Genomic DNA, 24548 nt, shown 5'->3' on the forward strand with positions numbered 1-24548 from the left:
ACGTTAACTTGGTATCATTCATGCCCACCCAAACATACATAGACCTTAATTATATCCTAATAACATAGCGAGTGGACGGAGGCGGCTCAGTAACGGAAGTAGCAGACATGAACTTGTTCAACGGTTCATCTCATATATTGTAAGCACTTGATTAAAGAAAATGTATTTTCAGAGAATTGTTGTTTTTTTTTAGTAAATACTGAAGCAGGACAATGTGGAAGTCAGTTACATAGTTTTTTTTTTTTTGCTATAGTGTTTTAACATTTTTTTCTTTCCAACTTTATTAGGGAATATAATCATTTTCCATATAAAATTCAGCTGAAGCACTAAAAAGAAAATCCCTGTTTCAGACTCGAATTCCTTTAACTAATGTTAGGCCGGGGTCACACTTGGGAGAAAGTCGCACGAGTCTCGCATCTCAATACCCGGCACTGCCGCCGGGACTGGGAGCGCTCAGCTGCATAGAAATACATGCAGTCGCGCATTCCGGTCCCGAGTGCCGGTATTGAGATGCGAGACTCGTGCGATTTTCTCGCAAGTGTGACCCCGGCCTTAGCTAAAGTGTAGCCCATAGGCTCAGTCAAAAGCAAAAACCTTGGTCCAGCGTTTAGTCTTCACAGCTGCCCCGCTCTGCCTGTGGAAGTGGCCCAGCTGCTGAGCTTAGTGACTGGCTGCAGCGCTGTCAACATGACATTACCGTTGCAGCTGATCAATAAAGATTGGGGCAGCAGTAGAGAAACCGCTTGATCCTAAGGTTATGTGAGCCTATGGGCTAACTTAGTTGAAAAATGAGAAACCCTTTCAAGGTGTGATCTCATCTATTGATGGCAGATCCAGGGTGAGTGGTAAAGATAAGTACTAGTCCCAGAGGTGGGATCAGCATCTATCTCCCTAACAAGGGTCCTTTATTTTTAACATTTGATCTGGGGCCACCGCTGCGCATACTTGGAAGTAGGACTTCCATTTTGGAGATGGGGCTCGTCCTCTGGGGCGTGCACCTTATATTTCGGACCTGGTGTTTCTCTGGATGTGATTGCTGCCTGTGGATAGCGGTGGTGAGTTTTCTCTCTTCCCTATTAGGCTAGTTACACACTAGTGTATGGAGGAGCTGCGGAGGGATGCAGACTTCCGTGAAGCTGCACCCACAGCCACACCTCCTCCAGTCAGCTTCACCTCCATCGGCAAGCATACCCTATCTTTAGCATTAGGTACGCAGGACGTGCCAATGTATGCGGATGCCTCCGCATGCGTCGTTTTGAAGGTGCGGAGACCGCAGCAAAATGCAACATGTTGCATTCGGCGCAAGTCGCCGCACCGTCAAAACGACGCATACAGAGGCATCCGCATACATCGGCATGGCCTGCGTACCTAATGCTAAAGATAGGGTATGCAGGCCACATGCCGACAGAGGCGGAGCTGACCAGAGGAGGTGCACATCCCTCTGCAGCTCCTCCATACGCTAGTGTGAAACTAGCCTTGGTGTTTCTTTTAGACTGGTTTCACATGTCTTGAGTTTTACAGTCCATGTGCAAACCACAATTATTGAACTGGTTGTGGGTCTCCTGACCTGAACTCAACAGTCAGCCTATATGCCTCGGAGGTTATTCAATTACCTGCGACCTGTCTGGAAATCTGGGACTGTACATGTACAAACTTGGAAATATGTTTCCGATCTTACCCAGATGTTTCCTTTAAATGCTTTCGGATGCCAGTCTAATGCCGCTTTACACGCAATAAAACTAGTTGACTACTTTCTGGTCCGGTATATCAGCCACCCAGAAATTATTAGAGATAAAGTCATGGTTTTGTGCTTTTATTTTCAGATGGTATTCTGCCTCATGTGCAGTGGTGAAGTGCAGATATGTATGGAGAAATAGGTTACTGTGTAGCCACTGGGAGGTATCTGTATTCGGTCGGCTCCTTCCTGTAATATTTCAATAGCACCAGGGCTAAGATGGCAACATTGACCACCAGGACAGAGATTCCGACAACATACAAGCTGCCTTGATCGGTCTTGATAACTTCATCCTTCTTTTCATTAATCGAACCTGTCGAAAGAACCAAGAACATTAGAAGTAAATCGTAGTTGTTACAATGTGGAGTCTTATATTGTTCATGTATCAACAAGCCGACAGTCATAGATGCTCTGCCATAACCTTGATGTGAGGAAGACAGTAGAGTCACCGGAGGCTGGATGACCAAAGTGGACTACCGCGGGAAGAGGGGCATGTCTGGCAATCATTGTTGTAGAGCATCTGCTACTGTTGGTTGATGCTAATAATACTGTAATGTAGCACGGTCAGCAATGTGGGCATCTTTCTGAGATTGACAAAATGGGAACCTCATTGGTATGAGAACCAAACTGTGGTCAATAATAACGTATCTAAAAATGTCACTGCATCATGTGAGGTTGGTAGCAAGGTTGAGGTTGGCAGCCAGGCTGCTCCAGGTCATCGGTTGCTGGTAGATTACTTGATGAGTTTGTAAAAAAATAAGTATCACACACGCTAGAAATGTTTGCCCACCTCTGCTGTAGGGTATCTCACCTGACGCTTCCGATTCACTATGACGCTTCAAACGGATTGGTCCGAGCACAGCGTGGGTTTTCCACACCTTGGAGTTCAGATCTCTGCGCTGTCGAGTGATACATCCCTTATTACATCGGGAGTCGGGATCATTAATATCACATATTACCACCCGGCACTGGAGATACACAGAAGTGTGTGCATTCAGGAACCTAAAGGCGCTGAAACTGAACCGGGCGTATCCACTGCCAGAAGGGAAGTTGTTGTAAGTGTCGTCTTTTGTACATCTGTAATAGTAAAAAAGATTAAGTAGTCAGTGGAGTTTGTTTTCATATGCAAACAACCTTTTTCTCCTAGAAACAGCGCCTCCTCTGTCTAGAGGTTCTGTCTGGTATAACATCATTCATTCAAGTAACTAGGCATGGACTGCAATACCAGATTCCACCAGTAGACAGAAGAGCTGTTTCCCAAAACGTAAGTGAAAATAGCTAAAGTGTTAATGTTTTAAATTATATCTATGAGCAATAAAACTTATAGGGGTTGGGTGTTTCCGCTTCTTACCCATTTCTTATAAGATCATAATTGGGTGCTTGGAAATTTGACTCTGGAGATGTATAGCAGGTATCTACAAATACAGTTAGGTCTGGATCCTGGCTTCCTACTGAAGCTTGGAGGTATACGGTGTCGTTAAGGTCAATGAGGTAAGGAGAGTCCAGTACTGGAGAGTTGAAGTCCTGGGTGTGGTAGAAAGCCAGGCTGACATCATATTTCCCGCTCTCCTGTTGGTCGTGGATGACGTCATCCGTGGTCATGTACATGATCTCCGCTGTAGAGTCGCTGTCCAGCTCACAGGTCACAATGAACTGCAGCTCTTTGCGCCTTGTGATTACTCCACCACCAGGACGACCATGGATTGTATTTGTGTAGTAAATTAGGTGGTCCTCAACCTGGAGAGAACGAACCAAAAAAATATGATGGAAATGCAATATTTCTCAAAAAGATATTATCTTTGTTTCTTTATCAAAATTCTGTTTGTCATGTCAAGAAACACTTTTCCTATTTGCACATGGTGTTTTTTCGAGGCCGTCAAAAATGACAAGTTTTCAAGTATATATTTCCTTAAAAAAAAAACCAATCTAGCCACAGAATCAACACTGCTCCATCACAACTAATTTTCTTTTGGGAACAATTTTAACCAACAGTGTATGGGCAGCGCCATGGGAAGCAAAATGTCCCCACAAAATGCTAACCTATTTATGGCTAAACTAGGAGGAGTTTTTGTCATCTTGCTCTATTAAACCTCTAGCATAATTCCGCTATATTGATGGTCTGCTAATAATCTGCACAGGCTCAAAAGATGATCTGCCTACCTTGCACAATAACTTCAACAAGTCCCACCCAACCAGCAAGCTCACCCTCAACTTTTCAAAGTCCCAAATACATTTTCTGGACATGACCATATAGATCAAGGACAACGCCATACAAACATCAATTTACCATAAACCCACAGGACGTCTGGCATATCTTAGATGGAACAGCTTTCATCCAAGACACACAACAAATCCATCATCTACAGTCAAGCTATGAGGTGAGGTATATTCAGATCTGTTCTGACAGTAAAGACCAGGAACTACAGCTGCTATCACTAAGGAATACATTCCTACAACAAGGATACCATCCACTGGTAATAGATGAACAGATCAACATGGCTACAAGGATACCAAGAAGCAGCCTCCTGGGATTACAGACTGAGAGAGGACAACAGGGTGCCGCTTGTGGTCACATACAACCACCACATGAGCACCCTAAGGAAAATTGGTGCTGATCTCCAACCCATTTTCCACAGAGACCACAGACTGAAAGACATATTTCCAGAACTACCACTTCTTGCCTAGAAACAGCCTCCCAATCTAAGGAATATCCTTGTCAGAAGTGTCCTCACCTCACCATCAGAGACTGGCACATTCCCATGTAGCAATAAAAAAAGCAGAATGTGTGCCCACATATTACCCACAAATACAGTTTGCATACCAAACACAAATCAGGACTATAAGGTCATGGGTTTCTCCTCATGTACATCCTCCAATGTGGTGTACATAATACAATGTGCCAGGTGCCCTGGAAGTATCTATATTGGGGAAACCATGCAAAACCTACAATCAAGGATGAATCTACACCGACACAGCTCTAGGAAAATGTTTTTCTGGACCTGGACACTGCATGACAGACTTAAAAGTCTTAATACTAAAAGGTCATTTTAAGGATGACAGAGAGAGAAAAATTTGGGAATTCAAACTGATAAAGATGTTCAATTCTTTGACACTAGGACTCAGTTTAACACCTGGATTTATTACTACAGGGATACAATTCACACCTCCACCAGATGAACTCCAGATAACTAAGAACATCATTCCCACCGCCTCTCCATTTGTAAGAAAATCCCTAATTTGATTTCCTTGGCTTATCTTTAGGAGGCATCACCCCTCCAACCTCATGAACAAATATCCTACTGTAATATCCCCTAAATGTTGTACCTTTTTCTTATTAACATACCGTATTTGTAATCAAGCCTGAAGAAGGAACCTCTGTGATCTGAAAGCTTGCAAACATATATTATTTTCTAGTTAGCCAATAAAGGTATCATTCCGAGAATACTTTTGTCATCATTGGGTAGAAAAGTATTCACATCGATTTTTCTGGCTTACATGGTACCACAATATCTTGTTATTGTACATCAAGTTTTCAAGTACCATAGATACTGTTTCAGTTTATGCTCTTTCTTCTGGAGAATGTTTGGAGTATTTTTTGTTTCATTTTTAGAAGCAAATTCAAAGAGTTTTTGAAACATATTGGAAAAGATTTTTTTTTTCATCTCAGAAGCATTTTTTTGCAGCCTTTTTATTGGACAGTGCCAAGTTTGAGTGGGTTCCATCAGGGACACCATAAAAAAGTGCTTTCTTTTTTTCCCAATAGGAATTTTCAAAAACTGAAGTGGGGAAAAAGATACACTGAATAAATGAACAGCAAAGTGGTTTTACAATAAAAATGGTTAGGAAAAGTCTTTCAAGTGTTTAAGCAACTTTTTCAAGTGTTTTTTTTAAGATTCCTCAAAAAACTCTGTGTGGACATAGCCTAAACCAACAAAAGAGATGAAAGGTAACATGAAAATTGTGACCGCACTGTTGGTCAGTCTAAACCAAAGATACACACATGGTCAAAATTGTTGGTACCCCTCGTGTAATGACTAATGTTGAGCGATACCATCCGATATTCAGAAATATCGGATCGGATTGGATAGGCCCGATACACAAAAAGTATCGGGAATCGCCGATTCCGATACCGGAAGTCCCATTCAAGTCAATGGGACAGAAATATCGGAATTAAAAAAACCCCTTTCTTGCCTTGTAAATCCTGTTCGGGAGGGGGGAAGAGTGTGGGCGGTGCGTGGGCGGACACTGTGTGTGTCTGTATGTGCGGGAGGGGTCTGTGCGGGCCTCTCGGGGGTCTGTGCCGACTGTCGGGGTCCTGTGCCGGCTGACGGCAGTCTGTACGGGCCTCTCGGGGGCCTGTGCTGGCTGTCGGTGGTCTGTACGGGCCTCTCGGGGGCCTGTGCCGGCTGTCGGTGGTCTGTGCTGGCTGCCGGGGGCCTGTGCCGGCTGCCGGTGGTCTGTACGGGCCTCTCCGGGGCCTGTGCCGGCTGTCGGGGGTCTGTGCGGGCCTGCTGGGGGTCGTGTGTCCCATCGGGCTATGCCTGCTATGCTATGCTACAATGACAGTGATTGACACATTAGCCAATGATGGGACAGTATTAGTCCCATCATCCGGCTAATGTGTTGAATGTAAAAAAAAAAAAAAAAAAACATACTACATACATGCTACATATATACTACATTCATACAACATACAAACTACATACATGCTACATATATACTACATACATACTACATACATGCCACATATATACTACATTCATACAACATACATACATACTACATACATGCTACATATATACTACATTCATACAACATACATACTACATACATACTGCATACATACTACATACAATACATTCATACAATACATACATATAGACATACAGTACATATAACAGAGTACATACTCACCATCACTTGTCACTTTGATCCCCGAAGCCAGTGTCATCTGTGGAAAAATAAAAACAATATACTCCCTGATCCGCAGAAATCCACGTGTGTCCCCCGCCGATCTCCCTGGGAGAACAGCAGCATCAGCTGATGCGACCGCTCTCTACGGGGCTCCAGGAATCCAGTGACGGAGGTAGGTATCCTTCTGCACTGTATTCCTCCCCCATTGTAAAAAAAATAGTCCCTGGTCGCACTTTATGGCAAAAGCTGCGTGGGAACTTTCTCACACAGCAATGCCAAAAGTGAGACTAGGGACTATTTTTTTTACAGTGGCGGAGGAATACAGTGCAGAAGGATACCTACCTCCCGTCATTCGATTATTGAAGCCCCTAGAGAGCGGTCGCATCAGCTGATGCTGCTGTTCTCCACGGGAGATCGGCATGGGACCCTCGTGGATTTCTGCGGATCAGGGAGTATATTGTTTGTTTGTTATTTTCATATTTTTTCATAGATGACACTTGCTTCGGGGAACAAAGTGACAAGTGATGGTGAGTATGTTCTCTATGTTATATGTACTGTATGTCTATGTATGTATTGTATGAATGTATTGTATGCAGTATGTATGTATGTAAGTTGTATGAATGTAGTATACATGTAGTATGTATGTTGTATGTATGTATGTATGTATGTTGTATGAATGTAGTATACATGTATGTATGTAGTATGTATGTATGTTGTATGAATGTAGTATATATGTAGCATGTATGTAGTATGTATGTATGTATGTATGATGTATGAATGTAGTATATATGTAGTACGTATGTAGTATGTATATATGTTGTATGAATGTAGTATATATGTAGTATGTATGTAGTATGTATGTATGTTGTATGAATGTAGCATATATGTAGCATGTATGTAGTATGTATGTATGTTGTATGAATGTAGTATATATGTAGCATGTATGTAGTATGTATGTATGATGTATGAATGTAGTATATATGTAGTATGTATACATGTTGTATGAATGTAGTATATATGTAGTATGTATGTATGTTGTATGAATGTAGTATATATGTAGCATGTATGTAGTATGTATGTATGTTGTATGAATGTAGCATGTATGTAGTATGTATGAATGTAGTATATATGTAGTATGTACTGTATGTAGTATGTATGTTGTATGAATGTAGTATGTACTGTATGTAGTATGTATGTATGTTGTATGAATGTAGTATATATGTAGCATGTATGTAGTATGTATGTATGTTTATGAATGTAGTATATTTGTAGTATATTTGTAGTATGTATGAATGTAGTATATATGTAGCATGTATGTAGTATGTATGTATGTTGTATGAATGCAGTATATATGTAGTATGTATGTAGTATGTAGTATATATGTATGTTGTATGAATGTAGTATATATGTATGTTGTATGAATGTAGTATATATGTAGTATGTATGTTGTATGAATGTAGTATATATGTAGCATGTATGTAGTATGTATGTTGTATGAATGTAGCATATCTGTAGTATGTATGAATGTAGTATATATGTAGTATGTACTGTATGTAGTATGTATGTTGTATGAATGTAGTATGTACTGTATGTAGTATGTATGTATGTTGTATGAATGTAGTATATTTGTAGTATATTTGTAGTATGTATGAATGTAGTATATATGTAGCATGTATGTAGTATGTATGTATGTTGTATGAATGCAGTATATATGTAGTATGTATGTAGTATGTAGTATATATGTATGTTGTATGAATGTAGTATGTAGTATATATGTATGTTGTATGAATGTAGTATATATGTAGCATGTATGTAGTATGTATGTATGTTGTATGAATGTAGTATATTTGTAGTATGTATGAATGTAGTATATATGTAGCATGTATGTAGTATGTATGTATGTTGTATGAATGCAGTATATATGTAGTATGTATGTAGTATGTAGTATATATGTATGTTGTATGAATGTAGTATATATGTATGTTGTATGAATGTAGTATATATGTAGCATGTATGTAGTATGTATGTATGTTGTATGAATGTAGTATATTTGTAGTATGTATGAATGTAGTATATATGTAGCATGTATGTAGTATGTATGTATGTTGTATGAATGTAGTATGTATGTAGTATGTATTATATATGTATGTTGTATGAATGTAGTATGTAGTATATATGTATGTTGTATGAATGTAGTATATATGAAGTATGTATGTAGTATGTATGTATGTTGTATGAATGCAGTATATATGTAGTATGTATGTAGTATGTAGTATATATGTATGTTGTATGAATGTAGTATGTAGTATATATGTATGTTGTATGAATGTAGTATATTTGTAGTATGTATGAATGTAGTATATATGTAGCATGTATGTAGTATGTATGTATGTTGTATGAATGTAGTATGTATGTAGTATGTATTATATATGTATGTTGTATGAATGTAGTATGTAGTATATATGTATGTTGTATGAATGTAGTATATATGAAGTATGTATGTAGTATGTATCTATGTTGTATGAATGCAGTATATATGTAGTATGTATGTAGTATGTAGTATATATGTATGTTGTATGAATGTAGTATGTAGTATATATGTATGTTGTATGAATGTAGTATATTTGTAGTATGTATGAATGTAGTATATATGTAGCATGTATGTAGTATGTATGTATGTTGTATGAATGTAGTATGTATGTAGTATGTATGTAGTATGTAGTATATATGTATGTTGTATGAATGTAGTATGTAGTATATATGTATGTTGTATGAATGTAGTATATATGAAGTATGTATGTTGTATGAATGCAGTATATATGTAGTATGTATGTAGTATGTAGTATATATGTATGTTGTATGAATGTAGTATATTTGTAGTATGTATGAATGTAGTATATATGTAGCATGTACAGTCATGGCCAAAAGTATTGACACCCCTGCCATTCTGTCAGATAATACTCAGTTTCTTCCTGAAAATGATTGCAAACACAAATTCTTTGGTATTATCTTCATTTAATTTGTCTTAAATGAAAAAACACAAAAAGAATTGTCCTAAAGCCAAATTGGATATAATTCCACACCAAACATAAAAAAGAGGGTGGACAAAAGTATTGGCACTGTTCGAAAAATCATGTGATGCTTCTCTAATTTGTGTAATTAACAGCACCTGTAACTTACCTGTGGCACCTAACAGGTGTTGGCAATAACTAAATCACACTTGCAGCCAGTTGACATGGATTAAAGTTGACTCAACCTCTGTCCTGTGTCCTTGTGTGTACTACATTGAGCATGGAGAAAAGAAAGAAGACCAAAGAACTGTCTGAGGACTTGAGAAACCAAATTGTGAGGAAGCATGAGCAATCTCCAGGCTACAAGTCCATCTCCAAAGACCAGAATGTTCCTGTGTCTACCGTGTGCAGTGTCATCAAGAATTTAAAGCCCATGGCACTGTGGCTAACCTCCCTAGATGTGGACGGAAAAGAAAAATTGACAAGAGATTTCAACTCAAGATTGTGCGGATGTTGGATAAAGAACCTCGACTAACATCCGAACAAGTTCAAGCTGCCCTGCACTCCGAGGGTACAACAGTGTCAACCCGTACTATCCGTCGGTGTCTGAATGAAAAGGGACTGTATGGTAGGAGACCCAGGAAGATCCCACTTCTTACCCCGAGACATAAAAAAGCCAGGCTGGAGTTTGCCAAAACTTACCTCAAAAAGCCTAAAACATTTTGGAAGAATGTTCTCTGGTCAGATGAGACAAAAGTAGAGCTTTTTGGGCAAAGGCATCAACATAGAGTTTACAGGAGAAAAAAAGAGGCATTCAAAGAAAAGAACACGGTCCCTAAAGTCAAACATGGCGGAGGTTCCCTGATGTTTTGGGGTTGCTTTGCTGCCTCTGACACTGGACTGCTTGACCGTGTGCATGGCATTATGAAGTCTGAAGACTACCAACAAATTTTGCAGCTTAATGTAGGGCCCACTGTGAGAAAGCTGGGTATCCCTCAGAGGTCATGGGTCTTCCAGCAGGACAATGATCCAAAATACACTTCAAAAAGCACTAGAAAATGGTTTGAGAGAAAGCACTGGAGACTTCTAAGGTGGCCAGCAATGAGTCCAGACCTGAATCCCATAGAACACCTGTGGAGAGATCTAAAAATTGCAGTTTGGAGAAGGCACCCTTCAAATATCAGGGACCTGGAGCAGTTTGCCAAAGAAGAATGGTCTAAAATTCCAGCAGATCATTGTAAGAAACTCATTGATGGTTACCGGAAGCGGTTGGTCGCAGTTATTTTGGCTAAAGGTTGTGCAATCAAGTATTAGACTGAGGGTGCCAATACTTTTGTCTGGCCCATTTTGGGAGTTTTGTGTGAAATGATCAATGTTTTGCTTTTTGCGTCATTCTCTTTTGTGTTTTTTCATTTAAGACAAATTAAATGAAGATAATAATACCAAAGAATTTGTGTTTGCAATCATTTTCAGGAAGAAACTGAGTATTATCTGACAGAATGGCAGGGGTGTCAATACTTTTGGCCATGACTGTATGTAGTATGTATGTATGTTGTATGAATGTAGTATGTATGTAGTATGTAGTATATATGTATGTTGTATGAATGTAGTATATATGTATGTTGTATGAATGTAGTATATATGAAGTATGTATGTAGAATGTATGTATGTTGTATGAATGTAGTATGTATGTAGTATGTTGTTTTTTTTTTTTACATTCAACACATTAGCCGGATGATGGGACTACTACTGTCCCATCATTGGCTAATGTGTCAATCACTGTCATTGTAGCAGGCATCGCCCGATGGGACTTGTAGTCCCATCGGACGATGCCTGCACACACACAGGACCCCCGGCAGCCCGCACAGACCACTGACAGCCGGCACAGGCCCCTGAGAGGCCCGTACAGACCACCGGCAGCCGGCACAGGCCCCCGGCAGCCGGCACAGACCACCGGCAGCCGGCACAGGCCCCCGAGAGGCCCGTACAGACCACTGACAGCCGGCACAGGCCCCCGAGAGGCCCGTACAGACCACCAGCAGCCGGCACAGGCCCCTGACAGGCCTGTACAGACCCCCAAGAGGCCTGTACAGAACACTGGCAGCCGGCACAGACCCCCGACAGTCGGCACAGACCCCCCGCAGTCGGCACAGACCACGCATCATGATGCGCACAGACCGCGCATCATGATGACATCATTTCAGCAGTCAATCACAGCCACAACAGTGGCTCATTGCATTATGGGGACTTCCGATTCCGGTATCCGATATTGAAAAAATATCGGTACTCGGTATCGGAATTCCGATACAGCGAATATCGGCCGATACCCGATATTTGCAGTATCGGAATGCTCATCACTAGTAATGACAGAACAACCCACAATGGTCACAGAAATAACTTGAATCTGACAAAAGTAATAATAAATAAAAAAACTATGAAAATGAACAAATGAAAGCCAGACATTGCTTTTCAACCATGCTTCCACAGAATTATTTTAAAAATAAAACTAATGAAATAGGCCTGCTCAGAAAAGATGGTACCACTGAAAATAATGTGACAAAAGGGACATGTTAAATCGTGGTGTGTCCATAAATTGGCATCCCAGGTGTCTACAATCTTGGAACCAGTGAGTGGCCTGTATAGAGGGCTACAGATACTCACTGTGCTGTTTGGTGACATGGTGTGTATCACACTCAACATGGACCAGAGGAAGGGAAAGAAAGAGTTGTCTCAGGAGATTAGAAAGAAAATTATAGACAAACATGTTAAAGGTAAAAGTTATAAGACCATCTCCAAGCAGCTTGATGTTCCTGTGACTACAGTTGCACATATTATTCAGAAATTTAAGATCCATGGGACTGTAGCCAACCTCCCTGGACGTGGCCGCAGGAAGAAAATTGATGACAAATCAAAGAGATGGATAATACGAATGGTAACAAAAGAGCCCAGAATAACTTCTAAACAGATTAAAGGTGAACTTCAAGCTCAAGGAACATCAGTGTTAGATCGCACCATCCATTGTTGTATGAGCCAAAGTGGACTTCATGGGAGATGACCAAGGAGGACACCATTGTTGAAAAAAAAATAAAAAAGCCAAACTGGAATTTGCCAAACTACATGATGTCAAGCCACAAAGCTTCTGGAAGAATGTCCTATGGACAGATGAGACAATAATGGAACTTTTCGGCAAAGGCACATCAGCTCTATGTTCACACACGGAAAAATGAAGCATATCGAGAAAAGAACGCTGTCCCTACTGTGAAACATGAAGGAGGCTCTGTTATGTTTTGGGGCTGCTTTGTTGCATCTAGCACAGGGTGTCTAAAATCTGTGCAGGGTACAATGAAATCTCAAGACTATCAAGGAATTCTAGAGAGAAATGTGCTGCCCAGTGTCAGAAAGCTTGGTCTCAGTCATAGGTCATGGGTCTTGCAACAGGCTAATGACCCAAAACACACAGAAAAAAACACCCAAGAATGGCTAAGAGGAAAACATTGAAGTTTTCTGAAGTGGCCTTCTATGATCCACAACCTAAATCCTATTGAGCATCTTTGGGAAGTGCTGAAGCATGCCGTCTGGAAAAGGCAACCTTCAAACACGAGACAGCTGGAGCAGTTTGCTCTTGGGGAGTGGGCGAAAATTCCTGTCGGGAGGGGCAGAAGTCTCTATCAGTTACAGGAATCGTTTGATTGCAGTGATTGCCTCAAAAGGTTGTGCAGCAAAATGTTAAGTTAAGGGTGCCATCATTTCTGTCCAGGCCTATTTCACGATTTTTATTTTTTTTTTAAATTCTCTGGAAGCATGGTTGAAAAGCAATATGTCTGACTTTCATTTGTTCATTTTCATAGATTTTTTATTTACTATTACTTTTGTCACATTCAAGTTATTTCTGTCACTATTGTGGGTTTTTCTGTCATTAAATGAGGGGCGCCAACAATTTTGACCACGTGTGTGGAAGCATAATGATTAAATACGTTGCAGTAAATAAACAGCATAGTGCATGAAAATACTAAGAGTTAGGACTGTCCTAATTATGGTCACCATAGAGTGGTGGGATGGCTTTTGCATTTTTTTAAATAAAAAAACATGTTAACTAAGTACCGTATATCATTTTTATGCACTATGCTCTTTATTTACTGCAGGGTATTTAATCATTATATTTCTGTCTTTTTTTCTGTTCAGTGATCAGTGTGAATGTGCACTTATATGCTGCATGCACACTGGTTTATATCACAGTTCATACCTTTGGGTTTTTTACTGTTGGTCAGTCTGCAGGATATTCTGTTAAATCCTAAAGTGAACAGTGCGGTAGAAAAAGTGGACAAAATTCAGTGGCTGAATTACGGCCATTGTTAGTAGATAGATTCTTTAAAGAGTTATTCTCAACACTAACACAAGGAATTTCCTTGTTATTAAAATCTCTCATTTATGAAGAATAGAGGGAGGGGTTTTAATTTTTTTTTTTTTTTTTAGTTTACTGCTCTTTACCTAGGTTACCAGCCACCTCTGCGGTCTATCAGAGGTGGTCGTTTTCCTAGGCAAGGAGCAGCTGTCTCTGCTACCAGCATTAGAAAGTCAAAAAGAAAACACAGAATGACAAATGTGCAGAAATACCCTGCAGTAACAAATATGACAGTAATCAGCAAGTGCTGGTAAAAACATGGCAACAAATACAGGGTATTTAGTTGATACGTTTTTTTGCAAAAAAATGTATACCAAGCTACTCCACCTCGTCAAGGTAACCCTTAATGGAGCAGTCCCTATCTAATGTATTTAAAACCTGAACATATGAACAGTGTCTTAATGATCAGGATTCAGACAGGCGCTTCCTAGTATTGGCATGTGGTGTAAGACAGCTCTTTATGTGCATGTCACACAAGAGTGGGGTTGGGTCTCTCAAACCATGCATAAGCAAGGAAGAAAAGGGATTAAAAACACATGTGACATGCACAAATGTGAACAAATCGGTCAGAGAGTGTTCACACCACCCACTGACTGAAACACAAAAAGAAAACACAGAATGACAAATGTGCAGAAATATCCTGCAGTAACAAATATGACAGTAATCAGCAAGTGCACAATTTGAGGATGGTGCACTCGTCCAAGTAGAAAGCTGGGGAGCCGTGCACTCTAGAAGTACTACGGTGAGAGCATCCCTTTACGGCCAGATTCTAGCCAATGGGTAGACTGAGTGCAGGTATGATTACTGATGTTCCAAGCAATCCCTGAGAACAGTGAATAGTAGTGCGCATGTACATCAGTCCCATAAATTGAAGAGAGTGGCGATTATGCATGAACACTACCACTTCATTTACACGCGGGTCTTTGGACCCGTCGCAGAAAAACCTAGAGGTTTTGACGATCCTGTGAACAGATGATAAATGTATCTAGGGAGACAGTCCCATTATTTATTATATGTTTCCTATTATGGGAAAGCGCCTGCAACCTATAGACAAGAGTGGGGTCTCTTTAAAAAAAAAAAAAATTAAAAAAGCACAACAGGCAAAAGCAAAATATAAATAAGGATTATTAATTAGTGCAGATGAAATGATAAACTTATTGTGCACTTGTACACCTCATCTTCTCACCTTTTTAACTGTGCCGCAGCCAGAGAATGGCACCTCGAACACTAAAGGATTTGCTGACTGGGCGACACAGGAAGGATCGATCAATGTCAGATCAAGGGCATTATATCCCAGCCCATTAATATAATCCGGATTAAGAATAACCGTCATGGAATCACCGGAACAAGACAAGGAGCCTGTGACAGAACACAAAAGCCGTAAATGATAGATACAGACACTACAGGAGACGGATAGAGGCGCTACAGTGGGAAAGAGGGTGAATCCATAAATTAGAAGGCACATTTGGATTCTGTTATGTACCACCTTTTCTTTCCTTATTCCAGGTTATATATTCATTCCTTAATTATTGTCATATAATTTTATTTTCAAAGCTGATTTATTATCAGTCAAAATTGAACTTTGATGGGGTCATTAATCAGCTCAGAAGAAAAGAGTTCAGGAGAAGAGAGATAAGAGTTACAGACGCTGCCATCTGAATGCTGAACGAGCTCAATGGGGCTTATGCAATTTGCTGTGCAGAGGCCATAGAAGCTAAGAGGTCCAAAATATTCACTGAACCCTATCGCATAAATGCTTTTTAGCCAAAAATACCTAAATATAACGTGAACCTGTCCGCACACTTTTATGGCAGTGTATGCACTCGTGTCTATAAAAATGACTTTTTTTTTTTATAAAGATTGAATGTGGCGGTCATAAGAAATCTAGCATAGAAGTCATATGCAAATCAAGTCGTAAGTGCACTGGGGCGTGTCAATGCACTTGGAAGAAGCAGTGCAAATGCTCTGACATGCCACCAGAGCACTTACAGCATGATTTGCATATGGTTCATACAGAGATCCCTACCAAAAAAGCTATATAAATATGTATGTAAATAATGTATGTATAACATTTCCATTGAGGGAGGGGGCTGATAAGAACCCAACTTCTTTCATATGTAATAACATGTTGACGCTCCCCTGGACTATTTACATATACTCCTGTAAATTCAGCAACTTGCCCAGGAATTAAAGATGATTGGTCACCAGTTTTTACAATACATACTACAGAAATTATCAAATAGATCTTAGACCTGATGATGCAGGTGTACTAACTTTGCAAATCAATGTCAGAATGGCTATGTAATAATTTTTCAAAGCTTTCTTGCCTGTTTTAATATAAGTATTATAATACAGCCATTATGATATGGATTTTCAAAGTAAGTTCATCAGTCTCGTCTGGACTAAAATATATATTTTTTTGTGTATTTTTTTCTTTTATTTGCAACTGAAATATCTTCGACACTATTTTCAGCCAATAATTTTGTGACACACTCAAAATGTCAATTTTTTTTAACTTTTTTTTTTCTCATTAACTTCTACTACGGACGTAAAGTTGGGCGTCAAATACATCATACCCGGTTATCCTGAGCCTACACCTGGGGGTATCATCTCACATGTATGAAGATGGTCCGTTTGTCCCAGTAATAGTCTACATTATAGTATAGGCACTACATATAGGTCATCATGACTTATAGATTTACAAGTGTCTCGGTACTTACTGTTATTAGATTGAGGTATTGCTGAATAATCAACAGAGAAACCATAATAGGAGTTTGCATAATCTGCGCTAAACAACAAGGTCAAAGTATTGGAAGTCGTCTCCAACTCAGCCACTGTGCGACCACAGAGAATATCCAGGACTGGCGAATTTGTGTCCGGACCGTCATAGAGAGCAATGAAGTCAAAACGGCAGAGGGGATCAATTTCTATACTATTTTGGAAAAACAGAAGAAAACAAAAAATTGCAATAAAAAAGCCACTAATCATGATGGATGATGGTATTATCCAGCCAATATGTAATATTTTTTTTTAATGGTTTAGAGTTCCATAAAATATCAAGAGTCGCTTATCCCCTTCACTGGAGCTTCTGTTCTGATGCTTCCCCAGTTCCCAATGGTCCCATCTCGACACCCCGGAAATGTCCAAAAACACCAACACAGCTAATCACTTGTCCCAACACAGTGGCCCGGTTCTGCCGGTGAGTTTCTGGGCAGGTTCTGTATTTCTGGGTGCCGAGAAGGGAGTACATGAGTATCAGAAATGGAGCTGCAGGAGATCGGTGAGACTGAGTATCAATTCTATATTTTGTATTGACTAACCACGACACATTTGATTCCTAAATGAGGAAACTTGAGTTACTTTCACATTTATGGCTGGTCAAAGAAACTTACAAGATTTCACTGAAGGACAGCTTCACTTTTGCATTCTTCGGAACTTCAAGGTGCCACAAACAGAATGCAAAGTGAGGATGGCGATTCGGATAATTTGGGCTGGCGATTGTTCCCGAATAACCTCGGAGGTTTCCTCCACAGTCTATATCTGAGGAGAAGCAGAGAAAAGGAAAACTAAAGAACAAAATATGTAAGAAACAAAATAAGAGGTAGTCAACAAGTCTGGACTGAGTACAAACCCATGCATCTCCTTAAAGGAGGTCATCCAGGACATTGGCTATTTTTTTTCTTATGATGCTAAGGACTTACTGACTGGTCGATGCCAATCCCGGACATAACTGGAGCGTTTGCAAGTACAATGGGTACAATCCTTTGGCTAGAAGCAATTGCTCCTTCTGTATATATCGTGCTATCTCTTGCTACTAGAGGTTTACCTAAATTATGGCTAAGTTTATGGTCTGTATGTGATTACAGAAATTATTGCTTTTGTGCGCAGGTGTTTTTGGATATTTTTTACCATGTAACATTGGTCTCTTACCATTTTCTGGAGTAACAGAATAGTACAAGAAATATGCAGTCCTCACACGTGCCGCGGAGTCAGTGGATACTCTGATATACACACTGCCTGGAGATTCATACACATTAATTCTGGGAGCGTTTGGACACAGGACTCCCAGAACGTCATATTTCTCATCAAAGATAGTAATATTTTCTTGGGAGCAATCTGCTCCTGGGTTTAATCTAGAAAAACATTAGAAAATAAATAAATTATTACAACCAAACACTACAGAACTTTTATGGGTTATCCAGGGTTAAGGCTCATTCAGAATTCGGATTTTTGCGTACAAGTGTGATCCGCTCGCACCTGTGATAGTCTAAAGGGCCATTCACATGTCCAATTTTTTTCCTCGGACTGAGTGGTCAGCGAAAATTATCAGAGACATGTCCGATTTTGATGAAAATGGGCCATGCAAGACACTGGGTCCATGAAAAAAAAATTGAACCACACGTGAATGACATCCAAGTGCGGTCCGATTTTCACGGACTGTCAAAATGGAGAAGGTAGAGCCTTTTTTTTTAAATTTCTCCATGTACAAGAAAATTGGATTACAGTTGCACCACACTCTGTTCAGAATAATCTGTCCAATCTTCTCGTATGTGGGAAAAAAAATGGACATCTGAATGAGCCCTTAAACAAAAGTCTACGTTTTTTTTTTCACAAGAGAGTACCACCCTCGACCATGGCTTTATCTGGTAATGCAGATTAGCCCTATTCACATACATATGTTAGATTATGTTGGACAATGGCTACAACATGTCTACTGATCAGACTAAATTTAGTGGCTGGCAAAGAGTAAGAGCAGGTAGATCTCCTTCCATAGACTAGAATGTATACTGGTGTTTCTTCACTACTAACCATTACTGGTTGAACCTACATGACCATTAGTTTCCTGATCTTCTGGATGTGGATGACTCCCAAGTCTATCACTCAAAGCTCTTTCCAATAAATGGCTGCAAAGCCATCCAAGTAGTCTACAAACCAAAGAGAGCAAGAAGTCTGATCTTACTCGAGGATGGTGAAGATGACCCTGGTGGTCTCATTGCTTGGTCTGTCTATGTACCAGGTGCAATCAGTATCTTCATTAACTTGGATTTGTACTGGCTTGTGGGATTCTGCAAAGCTGGCTCCACATCGTGCTAAAACAAATCGAAGAAAAAAAAAGTGCAGTAAGATTCCTGGTTAAAATAATGAAAATTACTTATGAAATACAATAGAACTGGAATATGAAACTTTTAGAAAAATGTGAAGATTTTTTGATTTTCTTGGCTTACAGCAGAAATAATTATGCACTTTCAGGTCACCGCTACAAATGTTGCTTCTGACCTTCATCCACTGTGTGGAGTATTATTAGTAGCATATTCCTATTACAGTATTAAATGTTATATTTTTATTTTATTTGGCTCATTATTATTAAAGCCTTTTGCATAAATCAAAAGTACAGGTAAATATAATAAACTTTACAATATATATTAGAGAAATATGCTTCTTTCTCTCCTTTTGAGCCACTTCTTCCCCTCTTTCTGCCTCCTAAAATCACCATCCATTAAGAAAGCCCAGCTTCAATCCATCTTGTTCAAGACAAGATGGACTGACAGTTTACCATGGTGTCAGGATGCACCTCTTATTATACTTCATGGAGATAGGAAGGGAGAAGGGAAATTGATGAGCAGAGTCATAAAACAGGCACAGAAAGCGATATATAGGTTTTGCTGAGCTTTCTAACAAGTCTTTTACTTCACCCTAGAGCTGGATTCATATTTACACTGCTCAGTACTGTTGTATAATGAAAGAATCCTGCTGTGATGTGTATGGGAGAAATCATACAGAGATATCTCCTCCCTCTCTTATTGAAAATTAAGAGATAGAGCATGAAGAAGGAAAAACTGGTGAAAATGCCGAAAAGAAGTCAGATAACCAGGAAAAGTGGTATTCCTCATATACACACACGATGGCTTATCCTGAAAAGTTACATTTTTCTTTAACATATAAATAGCCAATATAAATATTGCATCTTTGTATACGGAAGAACAATATGTGGGTTCTTTACAGTCCAGTAGCTCATCATAATGCACAACTTCATCTGCTTTGGAGGTGGTAAGGACCCCCTCATCTCTTGGGCCCATATGGTACAGCACAGGTTGCTCCAATGGTATTGTCCGCCCCATCCATCAGGCATCATTAGTGTCCACTGTATGACAGATTCATCAAGGTATTGCTTTCTAGACAGAAGCCTCAGTGCAGATGTGAACAGAGTCTTACATGGGGTGCTATGTTAGGATGTTGAAGGGTGTACAACATGTTTAGAAGTTATCCCCTATTAATAGGATAACTTCACAGTAGCTGGGGGTCCAACTGCTGGGAACTCGACCGATCCTAAGAACCGAGGATCTGAAGAACCCCCGTGTGAATGGAGCACTGGTTGATTATGCGCACCTCCAATCCATTAACTTACTTTGGAACCACCATTTGCATTCAATTGGGTCCTATTGTAAAACCCGTTCCCTGTACAGGGGTTACAGGGTATTGGGATTTCTTTGGAGTCTACTAGAAGGAGTGGCTTGTCCCAAGTCTGTCCAAGGCAGCCTTTTCAGCCTGTGGTCTCAGGCAGACATTACAGCTACATCCAAAATTCCCAATAGAAGTTCTATCAGCATCCCCAGTTCAAAAGCATGTGAGGATGACTTTTAGCTATCATTCCTTTCACAGTGTACTAAACATAACACATCATTTCTTTGAACATCACATATGAAAAAAGAAAACATTAGACCAAACATGAAACCTTGAAAAATCTTATAATACAAGTACTTCTCACTAAATTAGAATATCATCTAAAAGTTAATTTATTTCAGTTCTTCAACAGAAAAAGGGAAACTCGTATATTATATACAGAGTCCTTACAAACAGAGTGATCTATTTCAGGTGTTTATTTCTGTTAATGTTGATGATGAAAACCCAAAAGTCATTATCTCAGTAAATTAGAATACTTTATAACACCGGCTTGAAAAATGATTTTATAATCCCAAATGTTGGCCTATTGAAATGTATGTTCAGTAAATGCACTCAATACTTGGTTGGGGCTCCTTTTGCATCAATTACTGCAACAATGCGGCGTGGCATGGAGGCGATCAGCCTGTGCAACTGCTGAGGTGTTATGGAAGCCAAGGTTGCTTTGATAGCAGCCATCAGCTCATCTGCATTGTTGGGTCTGGTGTCTTTCATCCTCGTCTTGACAATACTCCATAGATTCTTTATGGGGTTAAGGTCAGGCGAGTTTGCTGCCAATCAAGCACAGTGATACTGTTGTTTTTAAACCAGGAATTGGTACTTTTGGCAGTATGGACAGGTGCCAAGTCCTGCTGGAGAATGACATTTCCATCTCCAAAATCTTGTCGGCAGAGGTAAGCATGAAGTGCTCTAAAATTTCCTGGTAGATGGCTGTGCTGAATTTGGTCTTGATAAAACACAGTGGAGCTACACCAGCAGATGACATGGCTCCCCAAACCATCACTGATTGTGGAAACGTCACACTAGACCTTCAGCAACTTGGATTGTGGTCTCTCCACTCTTCCTCCAGACTCTGGGACCGTGATTTCCAAATGAAATGCAAAATTTACTTTCATCTAAAAACAACACCTTGGACCACTGACAACAGTCCAGTTCTTTTTCTCCTTGGCCCAGGTAAGACCCTTCTGGCGTTGTCTGTTGGTCATGAGTGGCTCGACACAAGGAATTCGATGCTTGTATCCCATGTCCTGGATAGGTCTGTGTTGAAATTTTTGAATGGCCTTTTCTTAACAATCCTTTCAAGGCTGTGGTTATCCCTGTTGCTTGTGCACCTTTTTCCACCACACTTTTTCCTTCCACTCAACTTACCATTAATATGCCTGGATACAGCACTCTGTGAACAGCCAGCTTCTTTAGCAATGACCTTTTGTGGCTTACGTTCCTTGTGGAGTGTGACAATGACTGCCTTCTGGACATCTGTCAAGTCAGCAGTATTCCCCATAATTGTGGAGCCTACTGAAACAGACTAAAGGTATTGTCACACATAGCGATGCACCAGCGATATGACACGGTCAGGATCGCTGGTGATCGCTAAGTGGTCGCTAGTGAGCTGCCACACAGGAAGATCTCACCAGCGACATAACAGCGGTCAGGGGTCGTTACTTACCTGTCAGGCGAGGCAATCCTGAGGCCTCCCGCCTGCGTCCACGCGTCGCTCGTCGGCGCCACAGGAAGCTGACGATGAGAAACAGTCCAGGACGTTCTCGCGCGATCAGCGATAACCAGCGGGGGAGCAGTCGGAGGTAAGTATCAGACATAGCGATATCGCTAGCAATATCGCTATAACGTCACAAAAACCAGTGACGTTATAGCGATATTGCTAGCGATATCGCTTAGTGTGACAGGCCCTTAAGGGATCTATTTAAATGATTACGAAGCTTTTGCAGGTTTTTTTGTTAATTATTCTAATTTACTGAGATAATGACTTTTGGTCATTATATTCTAATTTATTGAGAAGCACTTGTATAAGTCCCCAAGATAGTCACATTTGACAAAGTCTAAGAGCAAAACAGAAACAAAATGTCTTTTTACTAACCCTAACAAGCCCATTTATGGTGGAGAGCTTGTCTATACAGTATGATACTGTGCAAAAGATTTATAAAATAGAAGTGCTAAAAGTTAATTTTTATCTATTAACCAAATATAAAGTGAATGAACATAAGATAAATCTAAATCACTAATCAATGATTGATGTGATCACCTTTTACGTTCTAAACCGCTGCATGACCAGCTCTACCCTCGCCTACTGTATTTTCACCCATCCCTTGTAGATTGTGAGCCTTCGCGGGCAGGGTCCTCTCTCCTCCTGTACCAGTTATGACTTGTATTGTTTAACAATATTGTACTTGTTTTTATTATGTATACCCCTCCTTACATGTAAAGCGCCATGGAATAAATGGCGCTATAACAATAAATAATAATAATAAACAGCATCAATTCTTATAGTTACACTTGCACAAAGTCAGGGATTTTGTAGGATATATTCAGGTGTATGAGTAAACAGTTATACCAAACAGGTGAGAATGATCATCATTTTCATATGTAGGTTGAAACACAGTCTTTATCTGAAACAGAAACAGCTGTGTGGGAGGCTCAAAACTGCATGAGGAACAGCCAAACTCCGCTACACAGGTGAAGTTGTGGAATATAGTTTCATGTCACAGGTCATACACCCTGGCAAGACTGAGCACACAACAAGACACAAGGCAGTTATACTGCATCAACAAGGTTTCTCCCAGGCAAATATTTCAAAGCAGACTGGGGTTTCCAGATGTGGTTCAAGCTCTTTTGAAGAAGCAATAAGTAAATGGCAATGGTTAGGATCATAGATACAGTGGTTGGCCAAGGAAACTTAGTGTAGCAGATGATAAATACATCATGCTTCCATTTGAATTTGGAAGCTGTCTAGCAGTGCCATCAACTCAGAACTCAGCTAAACCAAGATACTTAACCATCATGCAATAACAACAAAGAGGCATCTGATTGCCTCCAAATTTGCTTTGCAACAGGACATCGACCTCAATGCAGCAAACGTGGTTAAAAAATATTTTTTGATTAATAAAAGAACAAGGACTCCTGGAAGTGATGATATAACTCACAGAACCTTGACCTCAACATCATCCAGTCTGGTATTACATGAAGGGACACAAGGATTTGTGCAAGCCTACATCCACAGAAGATCTGTTTGGAACAACCTCCCTGCCAATTTCCTTAAAAAACTGCAAGTGTACAGAGAAAAACTGATCTGGTTTTGAAGGAAAGGAGTGATCACACCAAATATGGATGAAATTTAGATTTTTTTTTTGTACATTCAGTTTGCACTTTGTTAATTGATAAAAATACAACTAAAAAATACAACTATTAACATTTCTGTTTTTTTAAAGCATTCTTATGTTGCAGCATTTTTGCCCAGACCTGCCTACAACATTTGCTCATTACTGAAAATCGCAAATTCTTTGTAGGTAAGGGTTTAATGGTTCCCCAACTATTTTGACAGTAAGAACTCCAAATTCCTTGGATTTGAGTGGAAGGAGCATGCTTAGCGAAATAGAGTTTAGACTCTCTTCTCCCAATTCTTTAGATATTCCAAAGGTATTGGAGATGGGAATATACTTTTAAAATGAGTTATTGGTGAGCGCCCAAACCTGCAAAGTCCTCAAACAAGCTGATTGCCAGGATCACAAGGGACACCAGGTTTCCAATGGACCCCACTGGGAATTACTGGTTTTCAGTGGGTATAACAGTATATGAAGAATGGCGTCTATAATTCTTATGGACATTACTTACCCTCAGGTACCACACCTTTCTCTTGAGCTAATGTAGTAGTTACAAAAAGCAGCAGGCTTATTAGAAGTCCCGCAGAAGACATTGTAGAAGAAGTAGCTCGTAAACGAGCTGAGGTTAATATTGTGTAGAAAGTAAATAATGACATATATATATCAGCTTGTAGACCTGCCAAGTCCTTCAT

The 24548-nt window shown here is 39.9% G+C and overlaps 1 protein-coding gene across 1 annotated transcript; it reads right to left on the reverse strand.

Moving 5' to 3' along the window:
• Positions 1-1797: 1797 nt before the first annotated feature.
• CUZD1 (CUB and zona pellucida like domains 1) lies at positions 1798-24548 on the reverse strand. The gene is made up of 9 exons (XM_073546462.1): positions 24368-24548; positions 19023-19152; positions 17993-18195; positions 17455-17602; positions 16783-16994; positions 15249-15421; positions 3087-3472; positions 2547-2812; positions 1798-2048 (listed from the first exon to the last, which is right to left on the reverse strand). Exons 1-9 carry the CDS (start codon positions 24546-24548, stop codon positions 1879-1881), a joined length of 1869 nt encoding a protein of 622 aa, XP_073402563.1. The 3' UTR covers positions 1798-1878.

Source organism: Dendrobates tinctorius, unplaced genomic scaffold (assembly GCF_039654945.1).
Source record: "Dendrobates tinctorius isolate UK_male_01 unplaced genomic scaffold, ASM3965494v1 ptg000147l, whole genome shotgun sequence".
NCBI lineage: Eukaryota > Metazoa > Chordata > Amphibia > Anura > Dendrobatidae > Dendrobates > Dendrobates tinctorius.